Source organism: Betta splendens, chromosome 4, assembly GCF_900634795.4.
Source record: "Betta splendens chromosome 4, fBetSpl5.4, whole genome shotgun sequence".
Lineage (NCBI taxonomy): Eukaryota > Metazoa > Chordata > Actinopteri > Anabantiformes > Osphronemidae > Betta > Betta splendens.
Window position 1 is genome coordinate 5192734 of NC_040884.2, and position 21879 is coordinate 5214612.

At 43.6% G+C, this 21879-nt stretch overlaps 2 protein-coding genes across 8 annotated transcripts; one reads left to right on the forward strand and one right to left on the reverse strand.

Annotated features, from left to right (window-relative positions):
* Window positions 1-547: 547 nt before the first annotated feature.
* On the forward strand, window positions 548-15663 carry tprb (translocated promoter region b, nuclear basket protein). Of its 5 annotated transcripts, none has more exons than XM_029147615.2 (51): window positions 548-736; window positions 1420-1524; window positions 1632-1705; window positions 1884-1980; window positions 2062-2165; window positions 2277-2441; window positions 2629-2721; window positions 2824-2904; window positions 3120-3207; window positions 3309-3449; window positions 3611-3714; window positions 3877-4074; window positions 4157-4264; window positions 4345-4571; window positions 4755-4918; window positions 5062-5204; window positions 5292-5440; window positions 5550-5712; window positions 5789-5923; window positions 6010-6150; window positions 6347-6512; window positions 6965-7128; window positions 7305-7457; window positions 7547-7663; window positions 7872-8075; window positions 8153-8340; window positions 8442-8589; window positions 8785-8922; window positions 9011-9142; window positions 9266-9396; window positions 9485-9695; window positions 9778-9924; window positions 10056-10254; window positions 10338-10531; window positions 10670-10743; window positions 10847-11043; window positions 11145-11435; window positions 11616-11770; window positions 11873-11953; window positions 12185-12370; window positions 12456-12608; window positions 13196-13289; window positions 13379-13539; window positions 13684-13752; window positions 13890-13987; window positions 14089-14198; window positions 14286-14384; window positions 14537-14690; window positions 14972-15093; window positions 15183-15275; window positions 15435-15663. In XM_029147615.2, the coding sequence occupies exons 1-51, from the start codon at window positions 586-588 to the stop codon at window positions 15482-15484; spliced, it is 7110 nt and encodes a 2369-aa protein (XP_029003448.1). In that variant the 5' UTR covers window positions 548-585; the 3' UTR covers window positions 15485-15663. The 5 variants fall into 5 exon arrangements, with proteins under 5 accessions (XP_029003448.1, XP_029003449.1, XP_029003450.1 ...); XM_029147616.2 differs by having other exon boundaries at window positions 13893-13987; XM_029147617.2 differs by having other exon boundaries at window positions 13896-13987.
* On the reverse strand, window positions 15338-20273 carry prg4b (proteoglycan 4b). 3 transcript variants are annotated; one of them, XM_029147621.3, is made up of 14 exons: window positions 20145-20273; window positions 19970-20063; window positions 19722-19838; window positions 19440-19562; window positions 19255-19296; window positions 18809-18856; window positions 18526-18714; window positions 17791-18444; window positions 17317-17403; window positions 17041-17177; window positions 16760-16916; window positions 16561-16668; window positions 16362-16490; window positions 15338-15802 (listed from the first exon to the last, which is right to left on the reverse strand). In XM_029147621.3, the coding sequence occupies exons 2-14, from the start codon at window positions 20040-20042 to the stop codon at window positions 15693-15695; spliced, it is 1974 nt and encodes a 657-aa protein (XP_029003454.1). In that variant the 5' UTR covers window positions 20043-20063; window positions 20145-20273; the 3' UTR covers window positions 15338-15692. The 3 variants fall into 3 exon arrangements, with proteins under 3 accessions (XP_029003454.1, XP_029003456.1, XP_029003453.1); XM_029147623.3 differs by having other exon boundaries at window positions 17791-18420; window positions 19970-20054; window positions 20145-20265; XM_029147620.3 differs by having other exon boundaries at window positions 19970-20054; window positions 20145-20264.
* Between the last annotated feature and the right edge of the window lie 1606 nt (window positions 20274-21879).

Sequence of the window (21879 nt, forward strand, 5' to 3'; positions counted from 1 at the left end):
AATATCTTCTAGGGATTCCCCAGTTTACAGTGACCTAACACGTAGTATTAACGCATTTTCCATATAAATACATCACCTGCTATTGTGTTATTAATGTTTTATTTTAATGTGGTCATCTTTGGACTTCCCAAAACAGCTCAACCTAAGATTTTTCACAATACACGCCTTTTCAGATTTCTATCCTGCTTTAAATTAGTAGTACACACATACTGTCACGCACACGCCTGATGTGTACTGTAAGAGGGAGTACACGCACTAACTGCAGCTTTTTAGAAGACCTGTGTGTTGGCGTCATCTGCTGGCTATTATTGTATTCAAAGAGTAGATAGCAAGTTTAAGTTTTAAATAAACCTTCAAAATTTACTTAAAAAAATTTACTTAAAAAAATTCGAATCCTCTTTATCTCCAATAACATAAATAACCTGATTGGTAGAAGTAGTGTCAAAGCGACAATAATATCGCTGGTTGGAACGTAGTTGAACAGCTACACCCGCTGAACTCTAGATAAAATACATTTCCCATGATGCATTGGTGGCATTAACAGATTCCTGATCTGCGCATGAGGCGCATCTTCGTAAGGGAAAAATGGCGGCACTGTTGCTGCAGGAGTTCGAAGCTTCTGAGCTTTCAAAATTGTCCAAAACCTTTCAAGACAGGCTGGAAAAGCTCGTTTCGGATCAGCAGTATGAGATCGATTCTTTAAAAGCACAACAGGAACAGTTTCGAGTTGACAGCGGTGAGTTGTTTTGCTAGCTAGAAGTATCTGTGTTTGGTTTTGCTAAACAGAGTGAAGCGTGTCGCAAAGTCGAGTCAACCTAAACATACTTACCCATAAACGTACAAACAAGTTAACTTCACGTTGTTGGTTGTTGTTTATGCACAGACTTGAAGATTTTAATTAACCCATATCATGTTGCACACTATTGTCATTGACAATTATTATGCTAAGTAATGCTAACGTTGGCTAGCTTAGCGCCAACACAAAGGTTGTTTGGTTTCATCGTGTTATAAAACAGTCACGCAAATTCAATTCAATTACACGCAAAGTAATTATGTTCAGAAGTAACTTGGGTTTGTTAAGTACAACACACATTAAGCCGAGCGTCATATAACCAAAGCTATGTGAAAGCTAAGTGACTTAAGCGAGAACGTTATTAGAGTCCTGCTTGTTTTAAAATGTTATGTGAGGGGCCTCTGATAAATTGACTGACTGAGGTACTAGTTATTGCGTAGGACAGGAATAATTGGACATGAGATGACTTTGAACGCTGGCATTACTCATACGAATTGTACCAAAGTATTAGGTTATATGTCTATGAGGATCCGATCCATCCAGGTGAGGTTATCTGAAAGGTGTATGTGGCAGATGGATTTTGTTCTATTTGTTTTGGAGTGTTTTATTTGGCCTTTTTCTTTCAGAACAACATTTTTTTGAAAAGGTGAAACAACTTAATCAGTGCCAGGAGGATTTTTTGTCCAAGACTCAGGAGCATCTTAAACTCAAAGAAGAGTTTGCCAAGCTTGGTAAGCATGAACTACATTACTACATTGCCAAGTATTTTATATCTACCGTGATCTTGCCCTCCTGGGTTGTGTCAAGCTGCTTCATGGTGCTTTGTGTCGGTTTTCAGAGGAGGAACTTAAAAGTGTACATGAGAAAAACAAGGAATATGAAACTACCCATGAAAGGCTGTCATCAGAGCAGGTAAGTAACACCACCAGCCATGTTGACAATAAACCTGTTCTGCCCATGTTGCAGTTCTTATTTGTGTTTTCTAGTGTAATGTGAGGAAGATAATATTAATGTTGCCAATATTCTGGTTATATTTGTCAAGGAACATTTCTGGAGATTTCCTTCTATTAAATTAATGCCTGTGTTGTAGGCTGTGCTCTCCAAAGCCAAAGAGGAACTGGATGCAGAAAAGCGCGAACTTGTCCAAACACTGGATAGGAGATCCCTTGAAGTGGAGCATTTGAATGGTACATGAGAGTTAAACCTAAGTTTCCCCTCGTTTGTATTACTGTCACTAAGAACATAAATAATTTGTTTTGCTCTTCCAGATGATGTGAGACAACTCAATGACAAGTTGGTGGAGGTCAACACCTCTAAGATGACCCTGCAGATGAAGTTAGATGAGCTTGAAGCTGCTGAAATTAACATTAAAGTAAGCTACAATCTTGTTCATGAATGTAACATTAAATGGTTTTTGTAGTGAAAATGTCTTTTGACAGATCTTGCCTTCATTTTTACTTCATTTGTGAACCTGCCATTTCAGTACAAGGAGAAGCGTATGGAACAAGAGAAGGAGCTGCTTCAAAGCCAAATGTCTTGGCTAAATGATGAGTTGAAAGCCAAGAGTGAGGGACTCTTGGCTCTTTCACGTCAAAAAGGAAATGAGATCCTCGAACTGAAATGTAACCTGGAAAATAAAGATGATGAGGCATGTACCTTTTCTTTTTCATATATACACTTATATTGTCAATGTGGTTAGTGATACCAGTATACATGTTGGTATGATGCACATCAGTTTGTTTTACTTCTAAACAGAAATGGTGTCTCCTTCAGCTTGGCAACTTTTCTGTTCAGCCTGTGTTTGCTGTTGACAGTTTTACACTCAATTTTTCCAGTTGAACCGACTTCAAGAGCAAGTCGTTACTTTGAAAACTTCAAATGAAAATCTTCAGAGGCAGAATGAGGACATGATCAGCAAGCTGAAAGAGGTTTGTCTGTTTTACTTATTGTGATGGTACATTTTTTTTATTAAAACTCAAAATGAAAAGTTTTATAGTTATAAGTATGGCTTGATTTTTGCTCTTTCTTAGGCCAAAGAACAGCAAACTACTATAGAAGAAAAATTCAGAAGCGAGTTGAATGCCAACATTAAACTGTCCAATTTGTATAAGGTATGTCTGTGTGAAAGCGGACCTGAACCTTTCACTACTGTGTACAACATTACCTTTTTTCTCACAGTTGGATTTAAATCCATAGTGGGAAAACACAAGCACTTTGTTGGTTGGTCAAATGCCATGCGCTGGATATGTTGATGAGTTGGAGGTATCAGGCAGATGGTTAAAAAAAGAAAAGCTTTATGTGTACTATTTTTTTTGTGTTGCTGCAGGGAGCAGCAGCAGATTCTGAGGCTAAAAGTGAAGAGCTGAGTCGAGCAGTGGAGGAGTTACAAAAGCTGCTGAAAGACGCTGGAGAAGGTGCAAGGCCATTACCTAATTCCAACTACCATTATGTTTAAGTGTTTATCTGTGGTTTGAGATGTCAGTTTGCTTTCTCTAATTCTGATTTCCCACCACAGCCAACAAGGCACTTGAAGAGAACTTACAGGAAACAAATGGTGCCACTGAGACAACCGTTGCCAAATTAAAGGAAAAGATCCAGTGTCTTGAGAAAGAGCTAGACAATGCTAATGAGCTGCTGTCTAGTTCTAAACTTAGAGGTTAGTTGTCTGTTGTGCTGCAATACTGGCGTACTGTGGACATTTTAAAGTAAACTCACATTTTAGTAGAGGTTTTATTAAAATAATCAAAATATTTCTTTTTTTAAAATTTAAATTAGTAGTACACACTAGATACACACTATATTACTTTCTTTATTCAGGCCCTGTTGGAATAACATCAATACTAACAGAAGAGCAAATGACGACAATGTCTCCAACAGCAGTTGCAGTATCCAAGATTAAACCGGACATGAAGCTGACTGAGGTATGTGCAGCTTAATGTAAAGTTGCCTCTATCATAAAATGTTTCCCCTAGGATCATGGCTTTGGGGGGGTGGGTGGTGCGGGAATCAATAATGGTATAGGAAAATGGTAGGAAAAAAACTGCCTTATGATGAATGTGATATTTCAATCTTGGATTTTTCAGTTGTATACAGCTTTTGTGGAGAGCCAGGAGCAATTGCAGCTGGAACGCTTGGAGAACAAGCGGATTAACAAATACCTGGATGATATAGTGCAGGAAGTGGAAGCAAAAGCCCCCATCCTGAAAAGGCAAAGGGATGAGCATGAGCGTATGCAGATGTCTGTATCCAGTCTTTCTACCAAGCTGGAGCAGGCAGTCAAGGTATATCACTGATTAAAATATATGTACTTTTCATAGAAACCTTTGAAGTGAACAGTGTGTCTTTTGTGTGTGTTGGCTTTAGGAGGTGCACCGTCTGCAAAGGGAGGCTGATGAGGCCAGCAAACACTCCTCAGTCTTGGAAAGGGAAAACCAGAGGTTTGAACTGCAGTTGACCGACCTGTCTCAGCAAGTGTGTTGGCTCTCTTCTTCCATCTTTACCTTTTTCAAAAACCAAACCTAGTAATGTGACATTTCCTAATTTTCACACAGGTACGTGTCCTGCTGATAGAGCTGGAAGAGGCTCGTGGAAACCATGTGCTTCATGAGGAAGATGTGAGCTCAGCTGATGTTAGTAGCACGTCGGAGGTGATCAGCCAACATTTGGTGACGTTCCGGAGTGTGGAAGAGCTTCAGAAGCAGAACCAGCGTCTTCTCGTGGCCCTCAGGGACCTCAGCGATGCCCAAGAGAAGGAGGAGGTTGAATCCTCTGGCAACAAGTATTTAAACATGCTTTTGTTTTTGTTTTTTCAGATTACTGAAAGAATAATGAATGAAATATAAATATAATAATAATAAAGTAAAAAATAGTAAAGTAAAACAGTTCCGTTGGGACTCTTTAAGCTCTTGTGTGTGGAATTTAAAGGATTTGTCAGATTGCTAATATAGCTGATCTGTTGCAGGCGTGGTGAACTGGAGCAGAGTCTGGAGAAGGCACACGCTGAACTGGAGCTTCTAAAGGAGCAGCGCAGCCAACAGTTAAAGATGACTGAGTCCATTGTGAGGCAGAGAGACATGTACCGTGTTCTGCTGGCACAGACAACTGGAGTTAGCTTCCCCCAGCAAGGTGACACAGAAAATAAACAGTTTGTAAATTACACTGAACAGACATCATGGTAGTGTCAATTTAGCAGCTTGAAATTAAGCCGTTAAAACATGTTCAGTTCATTCCAGTCTCCGACTGCTCGTCAACCTCTGTTTTTATTTAAGGGACACCTACTGAGGAGTTCTCCCTAACCTCCACCCCCCGACGCTCACCTGCAGCCACTCCTACTGCAGGAACACCCACTGCACTTGTTTCCATGACAACCGAGTCTGCTGAAGCAGTGGAGGCCAAAGCAGCTTTGCGGCAAGTGAGTCCTCCATTTGTATGGCCGCTTTTAAACTCGTATCTTTGTAGATGACAAGTACAGACTTTACTTGATTGGTTGCATCTACAGTTGCAGGACGTGTTCTCCAGCTATAAGAGGGAACGCACAGAGTGTGAAAGGGCATTGACTGAGCAGACTGAAAAGCTTCAGGAGCAAATCTCTGATCTGCGCTCCCAGAATGCTAGAATATCCACCCAGCTTGAGTTTGCCTCAAAAAGGCAAGTTTAAAAAAAATCTACAAGACATAAACAGTTCTAAATAAACTAAACAGTTATAATTGGATGGGGTATTATTGCATTCATCACATTTGTAATGCCTTCATGTCAGGTATGAGATGCTGCAGGACAACGTTGAGGGGTACAGGAAAGAGATTGCCTCTCTAAGAGAGAAGGAACAGAAGATGGCTGCAGCCACACAGAAGCACGAGCAGACTGTCCACTCATTGAAGGAGGATCTGAAAGCTGCCAAAGAGAAACTTACTATGGCTGAGGTGAAGTGTTGTCAGTGTCAGAAAAACAATAGCTGCAACAGAATTGTGATTAAACCTGCGTGTTCTTACTTCCCAGGGCCAGGCTGGCAGCTTACGCAAGGAGAGGGATATGTTGAAGCTGGTGGAGTCTAGACTGACCCAAGAGAAAGAGACTCTCCAGAGCCAACAACAGAGCCAGACCCTGTTGCTGTCTAACCTCCAAGCTATACAGGTGATTGAAGAATTAGATGTCCCTTTTTGTTTTTTCCCCATTGGTGATGTCAACAACAGTCATAACCAAAGAACTGTTTTTTCTAGGCCACTCTTGAGCGCTCTGTGACCGATTCGCGTCAGCATCTCACCAGCCAGGTAGAGAAGCAAGAAAGGGAGATCTCCCAGCTGCAGAAGAAGCTTGAAAATGAGGTTGAGCAGCGTCACCTGCTCAGCAGGAATCAAGAAGTAAGCATAGCTTTGACTGGAGGTTATTTAGTACTTTTTATTTTCATGCTCTCTTTCAGTTTTGACCTTAAAGCACCACTTCATTCTACTTAACTGTAGACATGCTTTTGAGCCAAACATCTATAAAAATGCATAGGGTTTTATAATTTAATATTAGTATTAATTAGTTTATAATTATGTTACACATCAATAATAGATTCAGTTGATGGAGGCAAAGAGGCAGCTGGAAACACAAGTGACTTTACACCAGAGGACCAAAGAGCTGCTAAATTCTGCCGAGTTGGAGCTAAACACCCTCCGATTGCAGCAAGGCAACAGTGAAGCACGTCACATCCTGAGTTCCCCATCCACACTCGCCAGAGGTTGGTACAAACAAGAATCTCTACACGCCTAGAGCTCAAGGCAAAATGTTGGCCGTGGTCCTCAAAAGATCCCATCAGCTTAAATTTAGGAGGACATTCCTTTGTTAACCTCCTTGGAAGTTGAGCTTTATTGTTTCTTGTGAAGATGTTTTTTTTAATTTATTCTTCATACAAATGACCAATTAATTGCTTGTTTACATTTTAAAGAAGCTAATAAGACAAAACACCTACTTTTTAAATAGATGCTAGCATGCTATGTTTATTGCTGTTTATGAGAGGGTTCAGTAAAAGAGGCCAAATAAATGTCTAAGAAAGACAACCTCAGTCTGTTTTAAGCATAGACTCTTGTAATAGTGCTTGCATTAGTCAACAGTCCAGGCTCACCTTCTATTAGGTCTTCCTATTCAAACATCTCATTTCATCACTTGCAATTTTTTTTTTCCTAAATTCAGGGATACGTTGTTCAGATCAAGATGAAGACCTACAGAGCCGTCTGCGGGTGGCTGAAAGTCGGGCAGAAGAGCTGGCAGAGAGCCTTAGGACAGTCACCTCCAGCATGGAGCAATACAGAGCCATGGCTCAGAGCCTGGAGGAGTCCCTGGATAAAGAGAAACAGGTGCAAACCAAACTGTCGCCCTGTGCCCTGCTGTGCAATAAGCATTTGAAATAACAGGAGGAGGCACACATTACATTTATCTGTCAAGGTTTGGTGTAACAACGACAATGCATCTAAAGAGTAATACTTTTTTGTATTCATGTTTTTATAAAAACAAAAAAATGTTTAATGACCAGGTTACAGAGCAGGCACGCTCATCCATTGAAACTCGGGTGAGGGAGAGCAATGAACAGCAGCGCAAACTGGAGGAGAAACTTCAAGAAGTACAGAAAGACAAACAAGCCCAAGAGGAGCAGCACAGAAGAGCAGTGGATTCTCTGGAGGAGCAGGTATATTGCATGCATGTATCACCTTTTATACCCTTTTTATTGTTGTAGTCACTTTGCCGACAATGACTTTGTTTTTCTGTTGGTGATAGATGAACAATCTCAGAAGAAGTCTAAACGGTAGCCAGGAAGAACACCAGATGGCGCTGGAGCGAGTGGCAGTGGTTGAAGCCCAGCTCCAACAGGCGGTACAAGACTCTCAGGAACAGGTAACAACTGTTCCCAAACATGTAGAAACAGACTAGACAACAGATCAACCATAGAAGTCCACATGTAACACTAAATGTGCAGTTTCTGGGCATTATGTTGATGTTATTGATTTGAATAAGACCCTTGTGGAACCCAAGATCATTTTATCTTTTTTTGCGCGTGCGTGTGTGCGTATAAAATATACACGTCTCGCTTTTGATTTTCAAGGCTAAGCTGGCTGCAGAAGCACAAGATAAGTATGAGCGGGAGATGCTGCTGCATGCAGCAGATGTGGCTGCCATGCAGGAGGCTAAGGCTGAGGCCAAGCAGGCTGTTGAGCTCAGGCACCAGCTGGAAGAAAGAAGCCAGAGGATCAGTGCGGAGCTGCTGGAAGCCAGAATCTCCTGGCAGGAGCAGGAAAAGATCCTAAAGGTTGGGCAGTGGTGATGACCACGTTTACCCCTCTTGACCATTTAACATTTTTGACTTTTTTATTTCCATTTTCATAGGAGGAAATGTCCAAGATAGAAAGTAGCTACGAGGAGCTACAGAGGCAGAATGTCCTCCTACATGAGCAAATGGAGACCATGAGCAGCACAATGGCTGGGAATTTGCAGCGTGCTGCCAGTGAGAGTACTATGAACATATCTCTGACTGAAGAGGGCAAATCTCAAGAACAAGTGCTTGAAATACTCCGGTAATTACTTCAAATTACACCAGGGAGCTGTCCTACAGATAAAATGTATCCCAGGAAACTGGAAATAAAATACTTTGGTGTCATTTTTCTTGACTTAACAGATTTGTGCGTCGGGAGAAAGAGCTTGCAGAATCTCGTTTCGAAGTTGCCCAAGGAGAGAGTTTGCGTTACCGTCTGAGGGTGGAGCACTTGGAACGAGAGCTGAAGGAGTTGCAGGACAGCTTGACTGCCGCCAGGGAGAGGATGCAGGTGTGTTTTTACATTTCGTCATACTACATTTAGTGCTGCAGGTTTCTAAACACAAACATTAACTGTCCATCTGTTTGCCATCATGTTTATCATTGTTGTCTATTTACTAAGCACATTCCTATACAAGGAAAGAGCAAGAACATTTTATGCTAAGTCAAAACTAAGACTACCGGTATGGTGCTTTTTATGACCTAGGTCACAGCTCAGACCTTGGCTCAGCACGATGAGCTGATGAAAAAGACTGAAACGATGAGTATCCTCATGGAGACCAATAAGATGCTGAGAGAGGAGAAAGACAAGATGGAGCAAGAATTGCAGCAGTCACAAGCTAAGGTATAATTTATTCAGCAGTAATGTTTAATAACTACTCTGTCGTCTTTCACATCCACTCTGATCAAACTCGTGTTTTTTTGTTCCTCAGGTGCAAAAGCTAGAGTCAGAAAACATGCCACTGCAGCAGGCTAATTCTGAGCTGTGTGAAAAAAGTGCCATGCTGCAAGCAGAGAAGAGGATACTGGACGAGGAGATCAGGCGCTGGAAGGCCCGCACACAGGTCAGTGAAAAGAGGAGAAGCTGAACTGGTAATGTCTGTATGAAAGGAAGAATGACGTCTGCCATCATTCACATAATTATGTACCAGTATTAAAATCTAATACTCATCATCACATTTTTCTAGCATTTGGTGAGTCAGCAGAGGGACTCTGATCCAGAAGAGTACAAACGTCTACATTCTGAGAAGGAGGCCAATCTAAAACGCATCCAGCAGCTCACAGAGGAAAATACCAGACATAGAGCCGATTTGGCAAGGTAAGATGATAAATGATGAAAGTGTTGAAATTGCTGTCAAAGCACTATCTTTAGTGTTTACATTCTCTATCTCCCTATGTCACTGTAGGACCAATAACCTAACAACAACCCTACAAAGCCAGATACAGAACCTGCGTGATAGTGTTAATAGTGTAACCGAGGAGAGGAACACGCTGAAAGAGGAAGTGGAAACCAAGAATCAGGAACTCCAGGAAAAAACACAAACGATTGTCCAAGTCAGGAGGATCGGGCGCCGCTACAAGACTCAGTATGATGAGCTCAAGGTGCAACATGACAATGTGAGAGTTGAGCTGTTGTAAAAAGGTCTTTTTGGACTCAGCTTTTGCTGTGTTGGTTGAAGCTATACTGCGTTTTCTTCAGTTGGTAGCTGAGGCTGCAGCGGGTCCCTCTCAAGAAGAGGAGGCTCGGCAGGCTTCCACCCAAGAACTCCAGAGCCTCCGAGATTCTCTGAGCCAGGCTGAAGCCAGGAGCAAAGAGCTGGAGGGACAGCTGGAGAACGCAAACAAGGTTAGACATCGCTGCCACAAGTTTCTGCAACTCATTTGTGTGTTTCATTCAGTCATGCACTGACGTAGTTTTTTTTTTTTTTTTTTTTTTTTTTTTTTTTTAAACATTTGTCCATCTGGTGCCCACCACAGGTCGCTACGGAGCGTGAAACTGAGACGCGTAATACCCAGGAACAGTTATCCCGGTTGCAGACAGAGATGGCAAGACTGAGGCAGGAGCTGCAGGATAAGGCTTCTCAGGAAGAAACGCTGAGGAAGCAGATGAGTGACAAAGAGGAGAAGTGCAGGAAAGTCATCGTTGGCGCCAGGCAGAGGATAAACCAGCTTGTGGGTAAGAGGACTTCCCCATTATAACGCCCCATACATTTTTTCAGATTTAAGAATCAAATGGCACTAAACAAAACTCATGTCCAGCCACTCGAGACAAGCTTCAAAATGACAATGAGGAGCTGAAGCAGCAGCGTGAGGAGCTGGAGGTGCGTGTAAGCGCTCTCAAGTCCCAATACGAAGGCCGTCTGAGTCGGCAAGAGAGAGAACTGAGAGATCTGCGAGGGCAGCAGGAGAGGCAAGAGCAGCGGGACGAGCCAGCGGAGGCCGGTCCGAGCAAGGTGAGTGTGTGCTTCAGAGGTTTCTCTAGCCAGGAACAAGTAAATGTACTATTTAGAAATAATACATTTAGTTGAAATGATTTTAGCATTTCCAACCGCATTATACGAGTTTGATTATTTGACTTGTCCTTATTTTAGACACAGGAGCAGCAGAGGACCACGGAACAGAGACAGATCAGCCTGAAGCCAACTCCAGCTGCAGACAGGGGAAGGTAAGACACGCAACTACTGAAACTAATTACTGTGAACTGTGGCCATGTAACGTGAACCATTCTGAAGTGCTTGTTCTTAGTATCCTGTCCTTGTTTGTGTTAGTGCCAGCGCCTCAGAGCCTCCAACTGCCAACATTAAACCAACGCCTGTAGTCGCTACAGCCAGCAAGCAGCCAGTCATACCTGGGAACAAACCCACCCCCAGGGCAAGCATCAGGCCCATGATCACTCCAGCCACTGTGCCGACCCCGACTCCCACTGCTACAGTCATGCCCACCACTCAGATGGAGACCCAGGAACGTACGTCTAATAAAAAGCTTCGACAAATAAACCTGTATGTTCATAATTGTACAGCCGACATCAGCTGAATCTGTTATCTGTATTTGTCTAATCATCCACAGCCATGCAGCCCGCTGAAGGACCACCAGTGGAGCATGTGGCTGTGTTCGGCAGTGCCAGCGGCTCCGTGCGCTCCGCCAGCCCCAACGTCCAGACCACTTTAGCTGGCCCCATGCTGACTGTCCAGCAGACGCAGACCCAGGCCACAGCATTTGTCCAGCCAACGCAGCAGCAGAACCTGACCCATACAGAGCCAGCCAATCAGGAGCCACCGCCAGTGGTCATCGAGCCAACACCTAGCTCACAGGTGGAGCGGCCTTCAACGTCCTCTGCTTCCTCTGTGTTTGGCACCGGTGAGGAATTAGTTTGCTAGATGCTTGCATGTTGATCCAACGCTAGAAATAACCATTCGGTGTCATAATATAAATAAAATATTGAATGTATCATGGAGAAAATTATGAATGTTGCATCACAGCAAATTACAAAGACACATTTTCAGCGTTACTCTTTATTAATTTGTGGCATTTTTATAGTTTCAGCAACACCAGGAACCTCTTCAATGTCTAAGAGGCCTCGAGATGAGGAGGAAAGTGCCACCATTGTCACAGAGGCTGAGCCTGCTCAGGAGGACGCCTCCAGGGCTCCAATATCCAAGAAACTGCGCATCATCCAGAGAGTGGATCCAGAGGTGAGGAAAACAGAACTGTTGGAACATCTGGGCTTTCTAATATGTTTTTTTCCTTCTTCCTTTATTTTTTAAAGTGTGTGTGTGTGTATGTGTTTCCCTCAGGAGGAGATGCTGCCTGAGGACAGTGCTGAGGCTGAGGGTGTGGTGCCCACAGACAGTCAAGACAGTGCTGAGGCAAGCCAGGTTGGCCATGGAAATGACAGTATATTCCAATTCCAATTGCTCCATAAGTGGAAAAACAAAAGCTCTTTTCTTCAGATTTCACCTCTCAAAGTTTAATCACTGCCATAATATATTAATGTACATATAAGACTAATGTTTTTAATCTTAGCAGATATTCAATCTTAGTCATTGTTTAAAAAATGTATATACCCACATTAGATTTGTACCCAATGTCTGTTGCTCACCCTGCAGATGGAGGAGTTTCCAAACCTGGGGGAAGAAGAAGAGAGCACAGCCTCCCAGCCAATGACAACAGACCAAGAAGTGACACAGACAGACATCCCTGACCAGCTGTCACAGGAGGTGATTGTCATAGTAACAGACACAGAGAGTGACGAAGACCAGGAAGAGGAGAACGGGGAGGAAGACGTCGAGCAGGTAGGTCTTAAAAATCAATATATCATTCATCCAAAGACATGTTGAGACTTTTTGTCACAAACTGTTTGTCTACCGCTCAATGTAGGACTACGACGAGGAGGAAGATGAAGAGGATGACGAAGAGGAGGAGGAGGAGGAAGATGATGATGAGGATGAAGGCGAGATGGGGGAGGAGGGCGAGGACAGCAATGAGGGGAGCGGAGACGGCAACGAAGCTTATGAAGGAGACGACGCAGAGGTTTGATTAGTAGTGATTCATGATGTCCTCACAGCCTTGAACTGTTATACGCCCTCACCCACACAAGCTTCCACATCCAGTGCACCACGTTAACCCTTCCCACGCTTACCGGCACAAATTCACTTTCCAGCTCTCGCACTCAGTTTTTCCACACTCATTTTACCCCTGTGTCATAACCTTCTGTCTCTGTGGAAGTTGTTTGCTTCAGTTGTTTACCTTTTTACTTCAGTCTCGGTTGCACATCTTGAGTAGGATGAGACAGTGTCTGCACAGGGCCTTTTAACTGTCTGTCACCTAATCTATGTATGTGACAGTTGTTTGAAGCCAGAATTACACAACTAGCCACCTATCCTCGACACTATACAGTACTATGCTTCAAAGAAGTGCTTGAGGTCTTTTGAGGTTTGTCTGATGATTTTTCCACCATGAATGCCATTATTGTTGAGTGTCGGGGGGTTGTGTGTGGGGTTCAGCCAGTGTATCCTGGCATCGGTGCCGTGTGGGAGTAAGCCTCTTAAGTTCCTCATTCAGTTCAGCTAAACTCAAACGTCATTCATTCAAAAAGTGTTTGTTCTTCACTTTCTCAGGGAGCTGATGTAACGGACCCAGGCACAGAGACTGAGGAGAGTTTGGGGGCGTCTGATTCCACTCAGAGACCCGCAGATTCCCAGACACCCAGCTGTAAGAGCCAGGACACCCTGTCACAACGTACATGTCATCGGGAACACATAAGTTTCAGATTGTGTAATATGTAATTGTGATTGTTGTAGTTGAGGGCAGCTCCATGGAGGCTTTCTCTACAGAACAGCCTATTACGAGCTCTGGTACACGCATGCCACAGTCGCCAAGGAGACCAACACATCAGTTGCCCCCTAGACTGAATATCCACCCTGCCCCCACCTCAGAGCTTGGACCACCTGCTCAGGTTCAGGTATGGGTAATATTTATTAATGTTTTAAGACATCCTGTAAAGTATTTATTTATTAATTTATTTATTACAGCCATATTCTATTTTAATGTTACCTGGGTCTGATTACAAGCAATAATAAATATTTTATAATTCATGTTCTTTCAGCGTATCCCCGTCCGTCGCCAGTCAGTGGGCAGGGTCCCTCAGCTCACTCCTGGAGTAGTGAGCAGTGCTGTAAGTGACAACTGCAGTCTGAGCTTTGATTAAAACACAAATCAAAGAAATACTAGTATTCGTATTGTAAGCCAGATTTTATTTATGTTTTATGTATTTATGTTTGATTTTTAACACTTCCATTTGTCATCTCGCAGCAGCAGCAGCAGCAGTACTACTTTGATGATGACGACAGGATGGTTCCCAGCACTCCCACGCTGCCACACCGCTCGGATGGTTTTGACCAGGCCATCCAGTACGTCTCGCACATGACCTTATTTGTTCGATATCTTTTAAGTAACTTATTTTAATGTGGTTACTACGGAAATAACCTAATTTTACATCTGTATTGTCAAGCTCTCCCCAGGTGGCTGGTGTGCCCCGCTTCAGGTTTGGTCCTTCAGACGACATGCCGCCAACCAGCTCCTCCTCACACTCTGACCTAGGACAACTTGCATCACAAGGAGGTAATGTACAAAAACATGTGTCGTTATGCCACTGAACAGATGTGAAACCCGTGTGGCATTTAAAGGCTTATGGTTTTCTGTTTTCAGGTCTTGGGATGTATGAAAGCCCCCTGTTTTTAGCAACTCCCGAAGAGGAGTCTGGGGGACGCAGTGTTCCCACCACACCATTACAAGTTGCAGCACCAGGTATCTGCCTCAGTCATAGAATAATGCTGTGTTGTGTAGACATCAAGTTTCCACAGTTTCTGGAAGGACTCCTTAAACTGGATGGGAATGTTCAGACTTGATTAGGTGCTAAAAAAAATAAACGATATTCTTACTGTGGCTTTCTCTTCCAGTAACCGTCTTCTCGGAAGTGGCTCAGTCTGACACAGTGGAGCATTCCTCCCAGTCAGTTCCCACAGTGAGCACGTCCACACCAGGCCTGCTTGTGCCAGGCACAGTCAGTACAGAAGACCGAGACGACGTCTTCCTGGAGCCAGACACTGATAGGTTAGACTCACGCCCCTTTCCTGTTTGCCAATCTTATGTGCTCAAAGCTTCAAAATGACTTAAATTCAGAAAAAATGTCATTGACTACATCAATGTTTATCATATTTTGATTAGAATCTAAATGTAGTTGTTTTTTAATAATCCAATAAACAATGAGTCAATTGTGATGTCAGGTTGATCGGCAGGATGGTGACTCGGGCACCAGGCTCAATCATCGCAGCTGTACTCATTCTTGTTTTAGTTCTACATGGCTACAAGTTTTTGAACATTGTCTTCTCTAGGCCCGGTGCTGAAGTGTCTGCAGACCCGGCGCTCTCTCAGGGAGAAGTAGAGGACTCGAGCCAGCTGTCCGACAAGGCGAGCCTGCCCTCGACCAGCCAGGAGCCCTCCTCCAGCTCTGCAGGTGGTACAGTGTGGTGCAGCCTCACCACTGTGCACCTTCCTGCTGTTTGTCAGTTGCTCAGTTCTGATCAACATTGTATGTTGTCGCAGATACAAGCAGCGCTCCGCCTAAACCCTCCAGACCCGGACCCAGCAGACAGCTGCAGCGCTGGCCTGAGAGCCGCGGTGGACGCATGAAGAGAGGTCATGTCTGAACATGTTACATACTGATAGTAGCATTAATATAGTCAAACATTCATACTGGCTTATGTTGTTACATATGTTTATTGTAACATTCAGGTGACACATTTCATTGCCTCAGTCGAAACTTAACATGTGTTTTCTCTTATTATAACCCAACAGGTCAAGCGTTTTCTTCCCGGGGTTTTCACGGGAGGCGATTCTTCAGATGAAGCACTAATCAGAGAACTGGACAACTTCATTGAAAATCACTGTTAGTTTACACTTGCAGTTCTGATAATGTTCTGTTGCTCTGAGGCCTCCTGTTTTTTTAACTTGTTTAATTTCTTATTTTTTCCATGATCAATCGTGTCTTATGAAGATTGTAATAAAGTTTAAAGTATAAAAATAATATTCTTTTAAAAATGTTCACTAATTAAGTCAGGCTTTCTTTGGGCAAGTGAAGAATTCCTTGCTCTGAGGTGACGTGTTGGCATTGGAAGCAGCAATGGCAGGATGTTGGCCGTCCATCTTCACGCTGTAGGATTTGGCTGAAAATGAAACAGAATACTTATTAGAGTTCATTTAAAGCTATTAAATCAAGGGTGTAGATTTTTTTTGCTTGTCAGTTTCCATTTTAGAGGACAAGGATTTGGCTGAACAAGAGCCAAGTGGTCTTTAAATTCAGGTGCTGCCAAAAGTAATCCCATAAAGAGCTGTAGTGTTTCATGACTTCACAGTAAGCAGCTCCTGATGTGAGCAGCCTACTACAAACTGAGTGAAATAGTTCAGACAGTAACATTTAGTCTGTGCTGTAACTGTCCCAGTAGTAATGGTGTTGTTTACTGTGGTTGTACAGAGTTTAAGCTGTAGATGAATGGACCCCACCCCTAATGGCTTTTACATCTGCCACTCACACACAGTCCTTGTTAAGCATTTCAGACAGTGTGTGACTGACTTAAAGAAGCCATGTTTATTTAATAGACCACAAATGCCATTTAAATGCCCCTTGATTTTAGTTCAAATATGTAAATTAAGCTTACTTTTAATTCAGTCGTTTTATTCTAGAGAATCAAACGAAGTCATAAAGTAAATAAAAACTGTACTTACATCTTGAGAAGACGTAGTATTTGTATCCGTCTGGTTCTCTGTTGTTGGGGACCGACACAGCAGCTGTGATTGTGGAGGGGAAGCCTCTCCAGGTTTTCTGGATGTTGATGGGAGCCTCTAGAACTGACACTGATAAACAGTAACAAGTGAAAATCCTAACTCTCTTCATGATTAATATATATATTTTTCCATGGATCACCTGCTTGTCGAGCCACACGGTTGCGGACTGTATAAATGGCGTACTGAACCTTTTTGCCACATGTTGGTCTGGTGCCAAACTGATATGAATATCTCTGGACCGTTCCCCCTGGAAACATAATTCATTCGTGATTGGATTCAACAACAGATTGAACCGTGTAAAACAAGTCCTAAAGTCTAATGAAGGCAGAAGTTATCACCTCTCTTAAAGAAGTACACGGACTCTCTCCTGCTGCGGTGCTGAGGCACAGACAGGGCAGCTGTGATGTGGCCCCGCAGCCCATCAAAGCCGGTTTCAATGACTCTAGGGAAACCGGGGTCCAGAACACCGTTCTCAAACCTCCAGTACTGTGGTCCCTGTCAACGGCACATTAGCACCAAGAGTCAACCGCAAGCAGCTGAACTGTAGCAGTGCATCATGGGAAAGCAGTGGCCAACCATAACTGTGATTGAGTCAGTGCACCTGAGAGAGCACAAATACCTTGAAAATGTAGGTTTTGCCCTGACAGTTGCAGCGAGTGAACACCGTATCCACAGGGGACGGGACGCCCCACACTTCTGTGATGCCTCGCGCTGGACCTGGATTCCTGTTACTGTCCAGAAGCCAGAAGTAGTGTCCTGTAAGTACAAATTAGTCCACGATTAGAAGATGTTCCTCTTTTCAATCCCTTACATGCTTCAGTAAAAGTATGCAATGCCTTTTGTTTATAATAAAATTGTGTAAGTGCTTTGTGTGTTTCAATTGATTAGCGCTAACCTCTGAAAACTACCGTTGTGCCGTTCCTCAGTGTAGTAACTGCGCCGACAGGGCGTCCACTACACAGGTCTGTGTCGTTGCGGTCATCTGAAAAAGTAACACACTCACTCATCTGTTGTTATTTACACCACGGACAGGCAGTGGTGGGCCGGGCCACGGGCCGTCAGGCGTTGGACCCAGAAGCTGGCACTTCTTTCTTTGTTTTATTTACAGTGTGTGAAAACTCCCACCTCTGGCACTTAATTTAATGTAGCTGCGCTTTGAAGGATGCTTCACACAGGAACACAATAAAAAACAGCTCAGCTCATAAACCAGACTCCGACCAGTAATAAAACTGGGCCAGAAGACGGGGCCACCGCCACCAATATTGCTGAAATAGATTAAATTTCAGCAGAAAATCCTGAAAAGAATTTAAGATACATGAACTAAAATGTGCCTGGTCGAGGTCTATGTAGTAATGAGCTCATAACTCACCTGCTGGATCTTGACTGTTCGTAGTTTGTGCATCGTCCAGAGGTTTAGTACCAGGTTTAGTGGTGGCTTTTACCTCAGCAGGTTCAATCGGTGCTGGTTCGTAGGTGCTGGGCTCCCCGGGTACTGAAGAGGTTTCAGTCGGGTCGGGTTTGGACGCTGTTGAGGTGACCTCCACTGGATCAGTGGGAGGGGTTTCTGGTGTAATGCTTTGACTGTCCGGCTCCACAGGAGCAAAGGTACTCGGAGCCTGAGTCGTCGAGGTATCGGGCTCGGTCGAGGTCCCGGGTCCGGCTGGATCGGAGCGTGTTGTAGCAACGCTTGGAGTCTCAGCATCGCCTGGCTCAGGCTGTGAAGTGGTTGGGTCTGGACTGGGTGTCAGGTGTGCTGCAGGTGAGGCCTGGGTGCTCTGGGGAACGCTGGGGTCCTGTGTAGGTTCTACAGACGAGTAGGAGGCTGCGCTGAAGGATGTGGTTGTAACTTCTGGCTCCGGAGAAGAGGCCTCCGTTGGGTTTGTCTCTGGAATAGTGTCGCCTTCAGGCGCTTGTCCTGAGCTGTCCGACTTCGTGGCGCTGGATGAAGCCACAGAAGGCTGCATGGAGGCACGAGGCGCTGTGGTCGCCGTGGAGTCGGCTGAGGGGAGAAAATCACCCACATCTGGAGGAGAAGATTTTCACCTTTAACCCTTCGCAGTACTTAACAGTGGGAGTAGGCTTCCATTTACCACCTGTCACACACCTGTGCTCTCGGTGGCGCCTTCTCCACTGGACATGTAAAGTGTGGAGGTGCCGTCATCAGCCTGCGTTGCCGTCTCTGTGGGTGAGAGGAGCGTGACTGTTTCCGTGGTGACCGCCACGGTGGGTCCGGCCTCTTCACTGGGGTCGGCTGTGAAACCGTAGCCGCTGGGGAGGATCGGGTCGCCCTGATCTAAAGGGGAGCACGGAGACGTTGAATTCACCGAAGGAAGTGGCGTTAGTTTTAATTTTTAAATTAAATTTTAAGTTTTCATTCCATTGCTCACCTTTAATAGGATCATCTGGAGGATATGATGCACTGACCATTGGATCATCTGCAGAAACACACACACAAACGTAAAAAATCTCTGAAAAAATCAATGCTGTGTCTGTTTTTGTTTTTCCTACATTTTCTTTCTTGGGTGTTGACATTGACTAGACTTTGACATTTCAGATGTAAAATGTCACAGACACACATTATCTTCTATCAAACCTTTCCAAGTTTAAAACCTCATTGAAAGCGTCCCGCCTTCTTGGATTCGTTCTGTGGTTTCCTCTCTGACCTTCCCTCTCACCCATGACTGAATTCCTTCTTTGTGTTTCCTTTGGCCGGTGAGCTTTGTGTTAGTGGGAATTGGCCACTAACGTAAAGCAGAGCGGCAGATTCACAAGCCATTGATCAAGTTTAATAGAGTGAGAGGCTCTTGAGGAGCGCAGTCACCTGCAGTCTTACCTTCACTGAAAGGTTGGTCTATGCCTTTATTCAGGGCTGGTTCTGTGGGAATAATCACAAACAAAGCAGCCTTCAGTTCTGTCATCGTGTGCATTGACTCTTGAACTAGTCTTTGCTACTGCTCCACTCATTCCTCTTGTGCTAATTACTTAGACAATTAGTCTTAATTGGACCCGGGAGCCCACCTTCAGCGTCACAGTGACTCTTGTAATCTGAGCAGCACTGGTTGTACTTCAAGCAGTCGGAGTCACAGCTGCACCGACGGCCTCGCTTGAAGATTTCTCCGCAACGGCCTTTACACGAGTTTCCTGTTGCACACAAACAACACACTTCAACCCAACGGACCTGCACAGTGAGACTGGACAGTGTCGATTATGTGTGAAAGCCGCTCTTTTGATGGATGAAGTATGGGAAAATGAACAGAAAGGTGTTCATGTGTTTGTTGTAGTATTTCAGAGAAAACTCACTTGTGGTGCATTTGGATTCATAGTCATGGCAGCACTCTCCATAAGACAGGCAGCCGTAATCACACTGGCACATAAAACCCCTGTAGTACTCGGTACCGCAGCGTCCCTTACAGCTCGCTGTCAATGCAGTGAAGGGAAACATAATCACATAAAAATGTCTTGTAATTTTACAATAAATTAATCTAAAAGTTGAAAGTAGAATATATTGACAATAAGGAGATAGGGATAAAATATCACAGACTACTCACTTTGAGCAGCAGTAAATGTCAGGACAGAAGCCAGCACAGTAACAGCATAAAACACAGTGGAGGACATCCTCATGAAAACCTGCAACTGGAAAAACTGAATGAATGAATGAATGGGATTTCAGTGTTCGTACCTGAAAACCTGGAGAGTCATGGAAGAAAATGAAAAGTAACTCACTTTGTCGGCACTTCTCTGTCTGACTCGTGCTGAAGTTTGTCTCCGGCTCCTTTTAAAGAGCCCGGACCGACTGGGCGACTTCCACCTACGCCAGTCTAATTAAAGGTGTGGTGATCTCACAGGCTGCAGGGAGGATCCAGACCATCGTCCAGACATCACGGTTCCTCACAAACAGCTGGCAGAACATCAACACACGCCTGCGCCAGACAGACATGTGACCTCACACTCTTCCCGGCAAAACATTGTAACCTGTCAGATTAGTGTCACAGACAGAGAAGTCCTTTAACTGTTAAAACGGTAGTTGGATGCAGATGATGAAAGGAAACTTATGTACGTTTTTTTACTATTGCTTTCAAGTGGTTGCTGGTGTTATATAAAAAGGAATTATCTGAGGAAACATATTGATGTTTATGTGTAACGCAAGTGATTTACCGTAGGATTCGTCCTGCATGTACAGATGTGGAGGATGATGGTCTACACAGCTTGTGTAGTTTATCAAACACACTTGTTTTCCTCAGTGCAGCTGTCAATAATATAGATACAAAATACTTAAGAAATAAATCAAAACCACTCTAATTTTTATAATTTATTAACTCATCCAGTGATGGGAGACATCTGTTAATTTGATATTTTGCTAATTTAGTGTGAGACATGAAAACTAGAAAAAAAAACACAGCAATAAAACAACAACAAGCTAAACTGATCAACATCTGTCGACCATATTAAGTAACTACATGTGACTGTGATTGCTGCTGAAGTTTACAGTATTACTGTAGTTTTCTTTATTACATGGGAACAAGAACAACAACCTTTAAGATCCCAGACTGTTAAGTGGCCTGACGTATTTTAGCAGTCAGGGTTTCTACATAGTTTATGGTTGTAAGTGTTGTTAGTCCGCGTCATGTCATGTCTGTGGTATTTTCCCATCATGTCATAGTCTAAGTAGAGGAAAAATGCTCATTAGTGCACTTGTGTCAAGTTTGCAATAAAAGCAGAGTCTGCTAAACACTCAGATAACCACAGACTCTAAGAGGAAATCTACACCCACATGTATCTACAACAGCAGTATAATAAGAGGAAATATGAAGCCTTAATTAGACCTGGAGACAATTCATGTTCCATGAGTATCTGAGGGTAGAAGGTGGAGTGAGTGTGCCCCCTGGTGGCCGCAAGGTTTGGTGCGCTCTCCTGCTCGTTATCACACTGCACAGCTTTGCAGACACATTACAGCATGAGCAGAATCTGCGCTCTGCTTCAGACCCTGCAGTTACTGTGATGCACCCGAGAGGATGAGGAGCGAATGAATGAATGACACTTAATGACAACATGCAAAACGCTTCAGCAGTTTTGAGTCCCAGTGAAAATGTGTGGTAGTGTGTTTTCAGAGGATTTTTCTCCAGTTTGTGTAACATTTAAAACATTAAGCAACACTGTGCAATAATGTCAAGATTTACAAAACTGTATTGGACTTTAGTTTAAATATATGTAATAAATATTTATTGTTTTTCAATCCATAGAGAGTATATGTCTATCTTTTTTATGTATTACAGTGATCTGCCAATTTAAAGCAGGTGTGAAATGTTAATCTTCGACTTGTCTGGGCTTCTGCTGTAGCTTTCTCTCCAGGACTTTGTCTCGATCGTCTTCCTCTGCACTCAGGTGAGTCCACAGAGAAACACTTGGCATGGAGACAATCAGTAAAAGGCAGTAATATCACTTCGCCTCCTGGGGAGAT